The following is a 16,879-nucleotide window of genomic DNA, read 5'->3' as shown; positions in this document are numbered from 1 at the left end:
AATTAATTTTCTTTCTTACATATACATTCATATAAAATTTTTGTTATTATATATTATGATATAAACTGTTATATAAAAAGGCTACACATTATAATGATAAAATGAATATGTTATATATATATATATATATAGAATAATTAATATTGTCTTATATTTTTGTTATTGTGTTAAAAAGTCATTAAAGTAATCAATTGAAGTACATAGGACATTTAATGTATAAGCAATAACGTAAATAACAATATCAAGAGATTACTTTATTAATTCAATTGTAATATTGTTTACCTTTTTCATTTCATATACTGTACTTAGACTTTTATCGTATAATTTATATTTTATTCCTTAAAAGTCATTATATCAATACTAATACCCATGAAAACAAGGTCATGAATGCAAGCATTATATAAACATTACAGCGATGTCTTAGTCTTCATTACTCGAACTAGATGTTATCTATAAATTCATTTATAATGTTAGAAAAACACACATTAATAATCTCTTGTCTTGAACAGCGTTCCAAAAATGCGCCGCAGATTTTCACCTAATTTCTCGTATTATCTCCAAACGTCGCGGATTCAAGGAAAACCATCATCGTCTTCTTCCGCCATTTCTTTGGCCAGTTCCAAGTCCTGTTGCTCTCGTTCCCTACGTTCTTCGGCAGACTCCAAATCTTTCCCGTATGACTTAGGCGGATAACGCATCGCCTTCACACTCTGATTGTGCAGATCCAGACAGAAAGTGATTCTCTGATGGAAGGCCAGCAGCGGTTCCTTAGTGCAGTAAATATCCGTAGTCTCCTTACTACGCATGTAGCCATTTTCTGGATCCAGAGTTGCCTCGATGACCCCATCGCGAATCGCTTTCGCGACAATGAATTCCGCGTCTACGCTAGAATCCAATCCCAATTTGCGTGCTATGTCGGTCGGCGAGATGCGCGAGTAGGAGAGTCCGATGGAGCGTATCGCGGTTTTAATGACGTTGTGCCGCAATCGCAAGATCAGCGTGAAGGTGTGATCCGCGCGAAACTGCGGCCCGAAGTTCTCCAATACTTCACCGAACCGCTGTAGATTACCCAGGCGTACAGCCTGCGTTAATTGAAAGTACGGAGCTAGGGCTCTTCGTAGAGCGGCCTGCCGGAATATCTGCCTTTCCGGAATGTCGCCTAGAAGAAGCTCCACAGCGACCGCTAGTTTCTGAACCGTTTGTCTGAATCCGACAGCTGTGGTCTGCGGTGCCTTGCGCATCGCTTGCACGAGATATTTGTGCGCGGCCGAATACTCCAATCTGGCGGCCTTTATCCTACCGAGATAGTAAAGAAATCTTGCCCATTCGTTGTTGCTGGCTGATTCGGGAAAGGTCGATTTTAGCACCAGCTTGTCCGCTTGATCGTAGAGATTATAGTGCAGATAGTTACGTAGCAGGCAATTGATCAGAACTGCCTGACCCTCGAAGTCGTTACGCAGTGTCGCGGTGCGCAGACGAAGATGCAGAAAACCGCGTATCTTGTCCAGCTGGTTCGTCAGCTCGTACGCGCGGGAGTGATAGAAGTAGCACTTGGCCGCGATGAGATCTATGGTCCTGCGATTCTGGGCTGCGATCTTTTGAACCAGAAGCTCGGAACATTGTACCGCCTCGTTGTACTTCCTGGTGTCGATGAGCCGGATCAACACCAACAGGTGAACGTAAGCGTCGATCTCGGGTAGTAGCGACGACGAGAAGCTGCGAAACTTTTGAACGACGGTCTGACTGTCGTCGACGTCCATCGGCTCCTCCACCCAGGCGAGCAGGGCGTCGCGCTCGGCGGCGGATCTAGTGTAGAAGCCCGTGACGAGGCCGCGCAGCACGACTGGATTAAGACGACGACGGGTGTTGGGTAGGGCGCGTAGAGCGCGCAACACGAAGCGCGGTTCCTTGTTCTGGACGGCCTTCTCGATCTGTCGGGTATGCTCGCGAATGTCGTACAGGGTCTGCACGTCGGTGTCCTTGCGCTCGCCCGCGCCGTCACCGTCGCCGCTCTGAGCATCCGGTGCGTTTGCGGGATTCGCGGAGTCCACGTCCATCGCCTCGACGTTTCTGCCAGTCGGCACGCCCATTGTCGTTCCTCTCGTTTGTCCTACTCTTCTTCAACGATCACAATGTTGGCGATGCGCGTTAACTGACGGCTCGGGATCCTCTCTTGACTGTCGAATATAACCTCCTAGTCAGATTCTCATCGCTTCAACGCTCGTATTTGTGCAAGTTCACGCAAAGCTGGACGACAGGTTAGGTCGACCGCGAGCTCATTGGTGCGTTCAGTTTTGGAGGAAGCTCGAGACACACCATTGACGATGTATAGATTGTAGAGTCGCGACTCGACGTCGGATGCTCAATTATTCCCCATAAAATCACTAGACGGAAATTTATACAGAATTGCGCATCGTTGTTGATACTTTGTCGATGCTTTAGTTCTCCTTCCGTCCATGTATTTACGTTTATGGTTCGTGGACAAAGTGTAAACAACGATGGCGGGCGTCGCTTCACGAGTGGAAGAGCTGATTAAATATTTTAAATCGCATAACAAAATTCGGGAGCAGCAGAGTCACTCGGCTAAGGTGCACAGCGTCGGCTGGAGCTGCGACGGCAAATACCTGGCCTCAGGTTCCTTCGACAAGTCCGTCTGCATATTTTCTTTGTGTCCTGATCGCTTGGTTAGTAAACACGATCTATAGATATTATCTTCTCTAAATACTTATTTTTAAAGGAATTTTCTGTAATGTTTCTCTTGCGAGACTTGATGTTCTCATTATTTTTATCTGCTAGTTTGTAAGTAGTATGTAAAATCAATTATTACATGATTGTAAGTCATGAGATGTAAGGATCCATAAATGATATATAAATTATTTTTTAAATCAATTTTCATTATATATATATATATATATATATATATATATATACATATTTAAATAATTGAAAAGAGTTAACAAATTCGTATCTTTTATCTTTTCAAGTTTACATTTCTTTAATATAAATCTTTTTTACAGAAGCAAGAAACAACTTTTAGAGGACATGGCGGTAGCGTGGATCAATTGTGCTGGCACTCCTTCTACCCAGAATTATTATCCACAGCGAGTGGAGATAAGACAGTTCGTATCTGGGATACAAGGACACAGAAATGTACGGCTAACATCAGCACAAGGGGAGAGAATATCAACATATCATGGTCGCCGGACGGTAACACGATCGCGGTTGGAAATAAGGAGGATCTCGTGACTTTCATCGATGCCCGGGTAATGAAGATACGCGCGGAGGAGCAATTCAATTTCGAGGTAAACGAGATTTCATGGAACAAGGACTCGGACACATTCTATCTGACGAACGGCCAAGGTTGCGTGCACATACTTAGCTATCCCGAGTTGGAATTGTTACACGTGATCAAGGCGCATCCGGGTACATGTATCTGCATCGAGTTTGATCCGACTGGCCGATATTTTGCTACCGGATCGGCGGATGCGCTGGTGTCCCTATGGGATGCCGACGAATTGTGTTGCTTGAGGACGTTTTCGCGATTGGAGTGGCCGGTGCGCACCATCTCCTTTTCGTTTGACGGACAGTTGTTGGCGGCGGCATCCGAGGATTTAGTTATAGACATTGGTGAGGTGGAGACCGGCGAGAAGATCGCCGATGTCTCGGTGGAGGCAGCGACATTCACTGTTGCGTGGCACCCGAAACAATATCTCCTAGCTTACGCGTGCGACGATAAGGACACTTACGATCGGAAACGCGACGCTGGGAGTTTAAAGGTATTCGGTTTTCCGAACGATTGAGCGATTATTCTTGTACTGAACTCACATTGTGCAGACATGTGTTATCTTATTTTATAAACATATTTTAATTTAAAGATACAAATTAAGTGAGAGAGATATATATAAATTTGATATAAATTTAAAGCGATCTTTCACACTTGCTGTGCCGCGTAATTTACAAAGTTGCAACACGTTTTTTTAAAGTAACAAATTATACAGATAAGCATAAAACATTTTTTACAAATATGGAAAAATATGATATATTTATACAAAGGAGAATATATTAATTCTTTTAGACCACAATATTTGTATAAACAGATAACAAAAATAATATTAATAAGATTTATATACAAAATAAATGTAAACAATTTTTTACATTGCAAATATAGGAAAATGACATATTTATAAAAATCTATATTTATAAGAATCTGAATATATATCGATTTTTTTATTTCACAATATTCATTTAAATATAAACGAAAAGAGATGAAAATCTCTTAAGAATTCTGTTTTAATAAATAAAAAGTTGTATGTATATGTATAAAATACATTCCAGTTAAATTTATTATTTCATTTTCCGATCACACTCGAATTGATTTATTATTTATTGGTAGAAATTGGACATATATGTGAAATCTTTTGTTGACGGTTCGGTTGATATGGTTACTGTGTCCAACTTTAATCACTCGACACGTGAGTCATATTTCATTTTGTTTGTATGAAGATCAGCGGAAATTTCGTGTTCTTCGTTGGATCTCATTGGATCTTGCTCAATATTCTCCGATTATTTTCATCTCGCAATGGCAAATTCGGATGAGACAAAGATTATTTGCGGATGTCTATATAGCCCTGAAGACGAAAGTGTAAAGGACAATTTTAATGACGTTCCTAACATTCATGAAATCGACGAGGAGAGCGAGACCGAAGAAACAACGATATTGGAACAACTGAATCCTTCTGCTCCGGCCGAAGATGATTACGTTGCACAGGAGACTAAAGATTCGTCGGATGACGAATCAGCATATGCAGGCGAGTCCTTTTACTCTGACGAGTCTTGCGACGAATCCGAACTCACTAACATCGCGTCAGGATCGCTGAATCCCTCCTCTCTATTCCGCATCGGTGATCTTCAGCGCAGCCAGAGTTCGAAGGAGCCGGATGCAGATGTCAGGGAATCAAGGTGGAAGGATGAATCTTTCTCGATAAGTGACGAGCTGTCACGCGCGGTTACGATGGATAAATTGACCAGGCCGAAGAGGTGCAAACGATGGAACATGAGCTTCACCGATGAGGAGATGCGTAGAATCGAGCGGGAGAACGAACTGTTGCTGAGAAAGATTATGGCGCAGCAGAAACCGCGGCACAAGATTCTCGGTGAACGCAGTGCTCAACCTAGGATCAGCAGCTCCGCGATAAACAGGAAAAAATTGCAGAAGAGGATAGAAGATGACAATCTGGTATGTAATTTTTCTTGATATCACAGATATGCATATCAAAACATTTTTGTATATATTTCTTTAAATGTAAGTAATTTGAGCATAATAAACTGGCGTGAGAAATGTATAACGCGAAAACTTTATTTGCAGCTGCTTCTCAGAAAGATACAACAGGCCAAATCGTGCGTTTTCGCGAATGCATCAAAAACGGGTTGTAGATTGACCTTTTTATAGAGTCCTTTTTTTATAATTTAAAAAAAGATTTTTATATCATCTCATTTAAGAAATCGAATCAATCATATTTGCTGAGAGATATTTGTTAAGATGAATTTGATAAACTGATATTACAGCTCTGTAGAGAAATAACACAAATATAAATCACATGAAATGACACATTTTATCGTTTTTTTAATATATATAAACTATCACTGTCATACTGTTTCACAGAAGAAAAGTTCATGATGTTTTTTTTTTTTCGATTCCGATAATCTATGAGGAAAAAGAATTTTTACTTTTTGAAACATCACTATGCACTTTTTTTGTGACTTCTTTATTAAAACACAACGATTACCAGTCTTGAAGAATAGGTACACATTTCTTTCATTTTTCATATTTTGTATACAGCGCAACCTTGTAAAACTCGTCTTGAAAATTTGCTCGAAGGTATCTCTACAAGTCAAGACTATAAAAAATCACAGTTCTCACTTGTCTCGAATAACTTAATTATCACTCGTGATTAATATACCAAGATCAGGGACTTTCGAATATTGCGATAGTTTATTTTCTTTTCTCCCCCCTTTTTAAATTCTCCTTACATACGCATACGCGGACAATGTCGCGAGAGAAGAGAAAGAGTGTGCTGTAAATCAAGAAGCAAATTATAAATTTCCGTATATATAAGCCATGTATAATGATATAGTTGTTCTTTTAAATTAATACGTGCTGTGATTATAATATGAAAAACTGTATTTCCTTTTTTTTCCATTTTTTTATGCAAATTCTGTAATTCCACATGTGCTATTTCCATTTTATTTGTAATCGTTCAATCAATATATATATATATATATCTCTTATAAAACAAACCAAACAAAAAAAAAAAGAATAATTAATTATCCTGCATAAAGTACACCTCACTCATAGTAATTTAAAGTATTGCATTAGTATGCTTTAAATAAAGAAATAAAAAATGAGAAACGTAACATCTAGATTTTGGTTTAAGAAACAATATGAAAATAACTCGTTCGAGAAACTATTCATATCTGCGTGTGTTACTATCGTCCAACGTAACAGTAACAATCATATCACAAAGTACGCTCAGCGTAGTTGTAACAAAATATAACAATTTCCAATGTGGCTTTCGAATCCATATATCATAGTCGCGAAATCATATCATGTCACTGTTAAGAAACCGTCATTTACTTTCGATTTTTGCCAAAAAATCATGAAACAAAAATATACGATATCACAAGATAAAACCTTTCTTCGTTTTTTCTATCATATTAATCCTCGCGTTTCGTTCTCCATGATTCTGTCGATGACGGCGTCCATATTGTGTTGAGTGAACGAAATGGATCAAATCCGGATCGTTCCTGGAATGATAAAAAAAAGAAAAAAGAAACATTATGGTTCATTAGATGCGTTTTAGTATTCGTTATCGTTATTTACTTGCGTATCCGACTCGGACTGTAATGTTTGCGACATTATGGGCGGCGCAGCTGCACCCCAGGGCGCTGCAGCCCATACACCCCCCGTATTGATTCCCGACACCCCACTACGTTCCTCTCCAACCGCCCCTCTGGTATACAATGGTTCCCAATTCGTATCAACTGTCCAATTATCTGCAATCGTGTATTTAATACACTTGTAAAAATATTATTGTGCATTGTGTGCAAAATTTTTTTTTATTTTAATCTTAAAGTCGTTATTAGATAAATTTTGTCTATTCTATAAAACTTTTTATTTCTTTTCTATTAAAATTTAATTTAGATTATTTAGGATAAGAAATATTCTTGTGCATAGCATTTTTTCTAAATAAATTTTTTAAATACCTTTCAAATCAGACAAAACAGGTTTCTCTGTTGTTTTCGGTGATTCCAATTGAAATCCACTTGTATTCTCTGCCATCAAATTTATCATAGGAGTAGTATCTTCCCACAATTGACATCGTGTGTCTTCTTCAGGTGTCTCCAGTTCTACTAAAGGCTCGTCAGTTTCTGGAAGATCGTCGTATGGCACCAGTTCCCGTTCAAACTGCAAAATTTGATACGATACAAGTATTTGAGTTTATAACGATATTCGAGAATAAAATTAATTTAAATTGATATTTACAGGATGTTCTACGAAATTATTGATGAAGTAACTATTCGAATGTTGCAAATCCGGCTGTAAGATTAGAGGCTCCGAATTGAGTGTTTTATCTTTGTCCAGTGATGTAGTACAGAGAGGAGTTTTTGACATCAAACTATACTCCTTTGATGTTTGCAACAATTCTTGCGTCGACTGTGATTTAGCATATTGAACGTCTTTGACGTCAGTGCCGAATACCGTGGACAGATTTGATGTATTCGTTTGATTTTTGTGACTTAAATTGGAAAACGGCAAAACAATCTCCTGACTTCGGGCCACCACGTCGCTGAACTTAGCTCTGTTCTCGCCCCAACATGAGGGCGGAGGCGGCAACGGAGTTGAAATTGTTGTTCCTATGCCGCGTGTTACGTCTTCTTTTTGGCTTATGTTTCCACTTATAGGAGGAGCTATAACAGTAACAAATGAAAATTTTTATAAATCTTTTTATGTAAATTACATACACATATACATCTGAAATAAAGTGTTTTTACATATATATATTTACATGACTAAATATTATAGATTGATAAATGATTTATATAGATCAAAGAATAAAGAAAGAGATTGCGGGATTTATACATTTAATAGACTTTTATATTATATTGATTAGAAATTTAAGAATCTAACAAAAAAAGATATCTATGATAGATTTCACTATACTATATAACATTATATATGAATAACATACATTTGATGTGTGTTTTATCAGCTACACGACGTTTCTGCACTGTCTTTTCCTTTCGTGGTGGATTCTTATTCTGACGTGATAACTTGAAAGATGATTCAACAGTACGTGAAGTATGAACATGGTGCTTCATGTTAGATCTACTGGAGCTCGTCTTCCATCTATTTGGATTATTTTGTCTTTCCTTATCATAGTCATCGTCATCACAGTCACCTTCGTAATTATCCTTATAATCTATGCATGGCACAGGAGGAATAGACTGAGGTTTGCTTTTCTTAGATATTGGTTTTCTTTGAAGCTTTTCTTGCTTCTCGCATGGTTGATCAAAATTCTGCATAAAAATTAGGAAAGAAAAATCTTTTCACAGATCTCTGCAGAAACAATCTATTTGTTTGGAATTTTTAATCAATGTCCCATTTTTGGGACAAAAATTTGATTACAAATATATACATATATAATTAAATACAATTATGTCTAATTATTTTAATGTACACAAAATTATTTAAAAAGTAAACTACAATTGAATTGAAATAAAATTTTTTATAATCATATCCTTTAATAAATCGACTAATACCTAACACTTACTTTACAGGACGTTGCTTCATCGTGGATCGAACTCTCTGTTGTCGTGGACGATGTCTCTTCCTCTGAAAGGTGAACAGAGGTTTTTTGAACACTCGTTGATTCGAGCTTTTTCAAAGAAACGGAATTATTGTGATTACTATTGTTGCTTGCAGTGTTATTCGTTTGTTTATTTCGCTTATTGTCCGACTTATTAATTCGATTGTTACTGATTATTCCCGCATCCACTTGAATCTCATGATCGAACAATTTTGGCTCTTCCTTGACATTCGGTTGCGTAGATTGTACTTTTCCTTTTCTATTTGATGTCGGACTCGATTTCGTAACCGTATTAACAGTACACTTTTTCTCTTGAACTAATTGAGTGTCCGTTAGTGCATCATTCGTTACACAATTTTCCGATTGATTCTCGTGAGCATTGTTTTGTTTTTTGCTGTTATTCTTCTTTTTCGATCCACTCGTCATATTCAGAACATTAGTACTATCTACATTAGATGGTTCCTCGCATCGCTTGAAAGATAACAAATCTTTAGACTCGGTGTCCAACTTGAATCTACGTTCCTCCTCGGTGGACCAGTCCGGGATCTTCAATCCTTTCTGCGCATCTTTGTCCTTACACTTCTTAACGTTCATCAATGACCAATCTGGGAAGCAAGCTTCATCCTTTTTTGTCTTGCTTTTATCATCGTTCAATGTCGCTCTCTCGTTCTTATTAACGGTACCGATCTGCGTCGAATTGTGCACTGAGATATGTGACAGCAGCCTCAGATCCAGAGGCGGTTGCACTGGACTCTCCTTCGAGTAATTGGCCAGGGCTCCTCGTAGTATTCGATCCGCTTCAAAGAACGAGACCGCGAGAACACTCACCAACACTATCGACGAAATGCTAATGGCGGTCCACTGTACCGCACGTTCCCATGATGGTCTAGCGAGCACCGGCGCGCACAAATCTAATGAGTGCACCGGCAAAATTGCCAATAGATTAAGTATCACCACACCGTTTTCGACATTCTCGTCTCCGTCCGATCCTCCGCTTGTTAATACCAACAGTTTTCGTTCCACGCGCGACAACGTAAAATCCGGTGTGAACGCTATCTCGATTCTTTTAGTAGCGTTCGGATTCAACTTGAAGGGCGCGCAATCAAATACCTTGAAACCGTAACCCTCGCAAGGCCAGTCATTGATATAGAAGCCGTAAATCTCAATCGGCAGCTCTCCCGTATTCCTAGCTGTGAAAGAGCGCTTTACGGTGAGAACGGGAGTTGTAGCATGTTTACTACGGTCACCTAAAAAGAAGAAGCATTACGTGAAAAAAAAAAAGAAAATTTTTTTGTTTCGAGATTGTGATACTTTAGATTAAAATGATCGAAAAGTGTGCAATGTAAAAATGTGTTGATTTTTCAACGGCAAAATTTGCGAAAGTGCAATAACAAGATGATAAATTCATAAATATCGGAAAAAAAGATCTTTTTCTAGATCATAAAGCAAAGATGAGGAAACGTACATACGTTCGCAATCTTTAAAATGCTTATCCATGAGTTCAAATAGTAGGGGCGTAGTCGACCCCGGCTTGCGATTGCCGAACCTAAATTGTGCGCTCGCACCTCGGCCGCTCATACGTAAGACTTCTAAAATAGTCATATTATTTCTGGAAAGCAACGTAAAATGTACATTAATTCAGGAAATAACTGTATTATTATTATTATCCCCTGTTAATATTTTTCTTTCTTCTTTTATCTTATGGAAACACTTGCCTAATATATAAAAAACCAGAAGATGCCGAAGCGGAAACGGGTGTATACGCCACACGAATCATTCTTGTTTCCAAAGGGTATAAATATAAAGGAACCGATTGAGACGCTACCGGTATACCCCACTGTTTCTCGAATAGCTCTCGCTCATTCGCATTCTCTTCTAGTTTGAACTCCTCTGGGACTGTGGACGAACATTCCGCGCACATGGGCTTAAATCTGCACGAATATTAAAATTTTCAGTTTAATTCGAAAAAGATTATGAAGGAGATTAAATGATCAATTACATACTTTGTTGGTAAAGAATGATAAAGACGTGCTCCTTGAGGATAGCTCCAGTCCATAACTAGTTGAACTATAAGCGGACTCGCGCTCGGATTGTGCAACTTGATTGTTCTGTATGACATGTTTCCGACTTGCGTTAATGGGAACATCAAAACGCTTTTGTTTTTTATACCGACCAACAGACTGGGCCAATATGGCTTAATGTTCACATAAAATCGATGACCGCGTACTTCGGTTGTGTCCAAGCGCATCGTGATGTTTTCCCACGAGCCATATGCGGTAGAGTTGACGAAACGCGCGTATCGCGTGTTCAGCAAATTCAAGTCGGAGTCGCGAATATGCGAGGGAAGGCTCATTGTATTCAACCACTGATTTCCCGCTATAAAATAAAATGTAATCATTAAAGTTGTAAAAGGACTAAGCACCTAATGCAATAATTTCAAGGTAAATAATTATAATTAAAATAATTATGAAAATAAAAATGCGATGTATGTTAAGTTTATAAATAACTAAAAAATGCATTATGCTTACTATTGGTATCTATTGATAAACCTAGATAACAATGTTGCTTGCAAGTCACCGAAGGATCAATTTGTATCGAGCCGACATTATTCTCGCCTTTAGATATGATTGGCATGGTAGCTTCCTCCAACGGGATATACTTTATTTTGTCATCCTTGTTTATGGGTGCGATATGCGTCACTTCCATCGGTCTCGAAAACGTGGAGTGCACTTTCACTTGTTGCACACAGATCGATCCCTATCCGGCATTGAGATTATATATAAACAAGATGTCTATTCAAATCTTTTTAAAAAATTCGTCAAGTCCCAATATAAAATTTCTGAGAATTCTACATTTTTCATATTTTTTCAAGGAGCAGACACCCTGATAAACTCATAACAGATATCTTGTTAAGGATAAATTCTAGAAGAATCTAATTGTAAAATGTAACTCACAGGGAAGCAATCGGTAAAAATAAGCTTTTTCAAGGAAATCTTGCCGTGCGCAACCCGCATATATACCGGCAAGGTAAATCGCTCGTATGTCGTTCGCACAAAAACATCGCCAACAATCGTGTCTTCCTCGACCATAGGAGTCTTCACCTTGATCTTAAAAATCGCTAGAAACTCCGGTTTTATGTATTGCTGAAAGAAATAAGAATATTTATTTATCGCATAAAAAAATCTTGTAAAATGTCGAGCAAAATGCGAAAATTTATAATGCGGAGACTCACGTTTCCAGAATGGCTGCACACAGTTATATTTCGAAATTCCTTATCCAACAAATCCGGAGGACCATTTTGACATCCCATCAATTCTAAAACTGCACCGGGCATATTCACACCCCAGCTATGTAGCTCCACATTGACGGGGTTCTGATTCTCCAGTGCGAAAATTGCCTCGTTCTCGGTGCCGCTTCCTACAGTGCCAAAATTCATCGTTCCCATGTCGTTCTCCTTCTCGCTCGGCATAATTTTTTTCAATTTGCCATCATAACTCAAGACCGGAACTTCAGTCACAGACACGTTCGAATGTATCAATATCGATGACTCCATTTTCACGCTATCACCCTTTCGTTCTTTAGCAAGTTGTAAAGAAAATATATTGACTTTTTGCTCGGGTTTTATTACTCTAGGAGTAAAATCTTTTATCTGAAAAATTCATGCAAATATTTTATTTATTTTATTTTTTTTTTATTTCGGGAAACAAATGAAAAGAGAAACTTAATTAAAGAAGATAAATAAGTTTGTACCGTAAAAAGCGAATTTGCATTCGAACACATTGTGACATTTGTAATAGCTAGTGGTAATTTAAATTTGTTGACCACGCTAAAGTTTCGGGCTTGATTGGATTGTGGAGAACAATAGTGGGTAATCGATGTGTTTACTTCTAATCCACCCTGCAGCACTTGAGCTATCCATGGAATTTCTAATTTTTGATGAGGTCCACCTGAGAGATATACTGCTTTTATTATCAATTTGCCTTTAAAGTGTTGCTCATCTAAACCGGTTTTCCCTATAAGAAGATTATGAAATTGTTTTAACTAGAGCAATAATTATTTTTCTATCATATAAAATCAACAATGTTGCATCTTACAATCATAAACCAGCATTCCAATAGCGATTGGTATATTTGTCTCTCCTGGAATTATTGCTGGCTCAAAATGCAGTTTTAATGCTTTTGTTACAGGTGTATTTATAATTTTCTAGGACAAATATTTCGTTTGCTTAGTTTAATGACTTGTGAAACGTATCGAAATTTTCGTTTAAAAATTACTTCTACATTCGAAAAAAACTTCTACAGTTAGCTCGTTCAACTTACCGTAACTTTGATTGGTTTCTTCGCGGAATTTTTTAAAGCAATAGGATGGCGAATAGGTGGCTGTAATGATCCACCCATGCCTAAATTAATTATTCCAGAACTCCCACCCCAATGAAGACCAGCTCCACTTTTGACCTCTACTTCGACTGCTACCACAAGGATCTCAGCAGTATTATTCACTTTAAATCTGCAACATATATTTCATATATATTATTCATTAATACATGATATAAATACTATATTGTATTATATTTAACCAACCTAACATATGCCGAATAATTTTTTTCCATGTAAGCATTAAAAGTTAGTCTGATGATAGGTTTTGTTTGATAAGGTGGAATTTCCCATAATTCTCGAGTACCTTCTGGCTCGCCTGATGGTAATTCTAATTGAAATTCTCCACCGCTGCTATATACTTCCACCACCTTTATTTATGCAAGAGATATAAATTATTAAAGTGGCTAACATATGTAAATATTTTTGTATAATCAATAAAGATATTTTCGCATACTTGTAAAGTTTCCGGATGAGGATTGTGCATATATATAAGAGGTGTAAAAGATGCATTTAATGGTAACTTGACATCGACAGGTCGGAGTCTATAAGGACTACTAACACTTATTCCTTTGACCTGCACATGTAGAAGCATCTTATTATGCAACACATCGTACACATATGCATAATAATTGAAACTATGATTGAAATTAATCTCTCTTACCTGATACTTTAGTGTCCCGTCTAAAGTATGTATAAAAAGGTGTGTATCGATATCACCTTCGTCTCGACCAAGAAAGATAACATTAAATGTTGTGTTCCCCAATGGTGGAATTATCTGAGATAAACATAGCAATTATTACTAGCTAATTCAATATATCCATATATTTTTGAAATTACTTAAAAAATACATTTAATCTTAGAGATCTCGTAAATTATTGTATCAGCTTAATTATTATATGTTATAAATGCTTTAATTTATTTTTCATGCTCTTTTTGTGAGAGATTATTATTATATCCCATTACTTACTTTGCTTTGAAAAAATGATGAATGGAAATGTCGTGTATTTCCAGATATCGATGAAAGATATATGGTTTTATTGTGATCTTTATTAAACATGATCACAGTTTCTTGGTGAGGAATACCGAGTTGTCTAAGAGAAAAAATATTATATATAACTTTCATGATATTAAATGAACATATTAAAGCTCTCTATATTAAATAGTATTCACCTTTCTTTGAAGTCTAAAATGCTTGGCTCAAAAGAAATGTGAGAGAGCAAATCTTCCATTTTATCCTCGTCCGATATAGTATCCCTTAAAAATATAATACCATTCAGCAATTAATCATTATATTATTAAGTGCAATACTTATTAAAAGTGGAAATTGAAAATAGGAAAGGTATAAGAAATATTAGCTTAAAATAAATTGGTCTGCTCCTCTGTTAGTAAAGCATATTAGTTTCAATTCTAGGCTTTCCTTGTTAAATATAATATAATGAAGTAATTATCCATCACAAATAATTTTGTTTTAAAACATAAATTTTAACTTTTTTATAATACATGTATATTTGTTTAAAGGTAAAAAAGAAGAAGCAAGAATCATCTTATTTCTTTTTTTTTTCAGAATACATAACATGCCAACTTTGAATTATCTTATCTTTGATTTAGTACTTTGAAGGTCGTTTAAGTTTAGTAAATTTTGCTATGAATCATAAATTAAGCAAAAGTCTGATAATAAGATAATTTCAATAGGTTACAAATAGAATACAGTTACATATAAGCAAACATCTTTCTGCAAAATTTTAAATTATGAAAAATTGGCAAAGAAGCTCGCAAAATTTCTCATGATACATACGCAGGATACCCCATGTGATTAATGTATCAGAAAGAAAGATTATAATAGTACCTTTCCTACTTTCACTTACCATTATTTTAATGATTATGCTTACCCAGCCCCATGTACTGTATTAGCAAAATCCTAAAATAGCAGAATTCCAATATAGTATCTTTTGCACTAAATATATATTTTAATAAATTGTCATTCAATAATTATTTTATTACTCTTTACAAATGGACAAGTCTTTTACAATTTTAATTCTGCATTTGCAAATATTTTTTCTTTAAATCTTTAATACATAACTGTATAATACAATTGTACATTGCAAGATTACCTTATGCATAGATATTGGCATACTATCCAAAAGATATTGAACATTGTTGTCATCTTGAACAAAGGCTATAAAATATAAAATATATTTGTAATTTAAAGCAGTTTATATATATATATATATCATTGAAATAACTTATGTTTACAAATTTACAGCACATTTCAAGGCACAAGAAATATATATTTAAAAGTATGCAAAATTATAATTATAAAATTATAATAATAAAGAAATGACAGTTATACAATTAACAATGCATAATACAAATGTAATAAATAGAATCTAATTTAACTTTGCACAAATAAAATTTCTATACAGTTTGCAAACTTTCAAACATATTTGAAGAAATATACAAAAGTATAGGAGGGATAAAGAAACTTACAATCATAATTAATATAATTAAAACTTCACATAGAAACGCTTTTTTTTCTTAAAATTAATCCAGAAGCGCAGCAAATGCGCGCGTTATCCGATTCTCGCGAAGCGCAAACGTAATGACATGCATATATCGCGCCTTGCGTAACATAAACAAGTCAGTCATGACAGACGGACAACGCGGTTATATCATTCTTATCGCGACAATTTTTCGGAAAAATTTAAAAAACACGAGACCGCTGAGACGCGGTTCGCCGGGACGCGCGGCTCGCGTGTCGCGTGACGGCGCTTGGCGCGTAAAGCTCGCGCGCAACGTGACCTTCATCGCAAAGAGTATTCTGCGAAGTGTTGAATTCGAAGGCTTTACCATCGCGTTTCCTTACGAGTCTTACTTCTCTCGACAGAACGAAAAGTCAACTCGTACACGCGACGCTTGTCATTGCTGGATAAGCGAATCCGTTTCTATCAGCATCGAAATAATTGTGCGGGGAAGAAAGGAAGAGAGAAAGAGAAAAAGAGAGAGAGAGAGAGAGAGAGAGACAGAGATATTCACCATTGTTGTGGCCGTTGAGCGACGGTCGAATTTGCGACGTCGTGTCCAGTAGCGTCAGCAAGAACAGATAATAAAACACCTTTAACTCGGGCATAATAACACCTATACGGCTGATGCTGCTGCACTGCTGTTACGTCGACTGCTGTTCGCTATTTTGTCTTTAGCAGACACGAGAGTTCGCCTTCGGCCATACTTCGGTACTATCGAAGCGCGCGGTATCGATTTCGCTTCGGGCGCGAGCAGCGCGCGAAGCAGTCGCCAAGAACGCTAAGCGCTATCGTTCATCGCGCCCTCTTCGAATCGCTTCGAAAAATTACTGTCTTATCATGCTCTAATTTTATATAACCTTATTTGTCATTTGTATTGCTCTGCTTTTTACTCTTTATAGATTCTTTCTTTCTTTTGTCATCTCTACATCTCAATTTCAATTATCTTTCGCCACGTTACATTATTTTATTCAAGTGAAACAAATGTGGGATGATGTTATAAATGTTGATTTTTTGCGTAATTTTAAACTGTCCATAATGGTTAAAAAATGTTTTAATTACCTTAATTGGTAATTAATAAACAGTATGGAAGAGAATATATGAGATATAAATGAGA

General features: G+C 36.8%; 4 protein-coding genes across 6 annotated transcripts; 2 read left to right on the top strand and 2 right to left on the bottom strand.

The window, feature by feature from the left end:
• Nucleotides 1–233: 233 nt before the first annotated feature.
• On the bottom strand, nt 234–2,293 carry LOC126854338 (probable 26S proteasome non-ATPase regulatory subunit 3). Its single transcript, XM_050600936.1, has 2 exons — nt 539–2,293; nt 234–450 (listed from the first exon to the last, which is right to left on the bottom strand). The coding sequence occupies exon 1, from the start codon at nt 2,088–2,090 to the stop codon at nt 573–575; it is 1,518 nt and encodes a 505-aa protein (XP_050456893.1). The 5' UTR covers nt 2,091–2,293; the 3' UTR covers nt 234–450; nt 539–572.
• Nucleotides 2,294–2,465: 172 nt separating this feature from the next.
• On the top strand, nt 2,466–4,078 carry LOC126854345 (THO complex subunit 3). The gene is made up of 2 exons (XM_050600952.1): nt 2,466–2,684; nt 3,018–4,078. Exons 1-2 carry the CDS (start codon nt 2,499–2,501, stop codon nt 3,798–3,800), a joined length of 969 nt encoding a protein of 322 aa, XP_050456909.1. The 5' UTR covers nt 2,466–2,498; the 3' UTR covers nt 3,801–4,078.
• A 355-nt stretch (nt 4,079–4,433) lies between these two features.
• Nucleotides 4,434–6,320, top strand: LOC126854349 (cilia- and flagella-associated protein 97-like). The gene is made up of 2 exons (XM_050600956.1): nt 4,434–5,236; nt 5,366–6,320. Exons 1-2 carry the CDS (start codon nt 4,580–4,582, stop codon nt 5,447–5,449), a joined length of 741 nt encoding a protein of 246 aa, XP_050456913.1. The 5' UTR covers nt 4,434–4,579; the 3' UTR covers nt 5,450–6,320.
• LOC126854323 (transmembrane protein 131) lies at nt 5,747–16,541 on the bottom strand. 3 transcript variants are annotated; one of them, XM_050600892.1, is made up of 23 exons: nt 16,277–16,539; nt 15,355–15,419; nt 15,133–15,161; nt 14,414–14,497; nt 14,211–14,334; nt 13,905–14,018; nt 13,698–13,817; nt 13,448–13,611; nt 13,187–13,373; nt 12,962–13,070; nt 12,618–12,880; nt 12,100–12,516; nt 11,822–12,010; nt 11,396–11,624; nt 10,871–11,243; nt 10,583–10,798; nt 10,337–10,476; nt 8,832–10,114; nt 8,250–8,577; nt 7,544–7,968; nt 7,264–7,465; nt 6,881–7,053; nt 5,747–6,804 (listed from the first exon to the last, which is right to left on the bottom strand). In XM_050600892.1, the coding sequence occupies exons 1-23, from the start codon at nt 16,368–16,370 to the stop codon at nt 6,715–6,717; spliced, it is 5,418 nt and encodes a 1,805-aa protein (XP_050456849.1). In that variant the 5' UTR covers nt 16,371–16,539; the 3' UTR covers nt 5,747–6,714. The 3 variants fall into 3 exon arrangements, with proteins under 3 accessions (XP_050456849.1, XP_050456850.1, XP_050456851.1); XM_050600893.1 differs by lacking the exon at nt 13,698–13,817; XM_050600894.1 differs by lacking the exon at nt 5,747–6,804 and having other exon boundaries at nt 6,939–7,075; nt 16,277–16,541.
• Between the last annotated feature and the right edge of the window lie 338 nt (nt 16,542–16,879).

The sequence above is a fragment of the Cataglyphis hispanica genome, chromosome 14 (genome assembly GCF_021464435.1).
Source record: "Cataglyphis hispanica isolate Lineage 1 chromosome 14, ULB_Chis1_1.0, whole genome shotgun sequence".
Lineage (NCBI taxonomy): Eukaryota > Metazoa > Arthropoda > Insecta > Hymenoptera > Formicidae > Cataglyphis > Cataglyphis hispanica.
The sequence above is the reverse complement of the archived record's forward strand: the minus strand, read 5'-3'. Positions and strand labels throughout refer to the sequence as shown.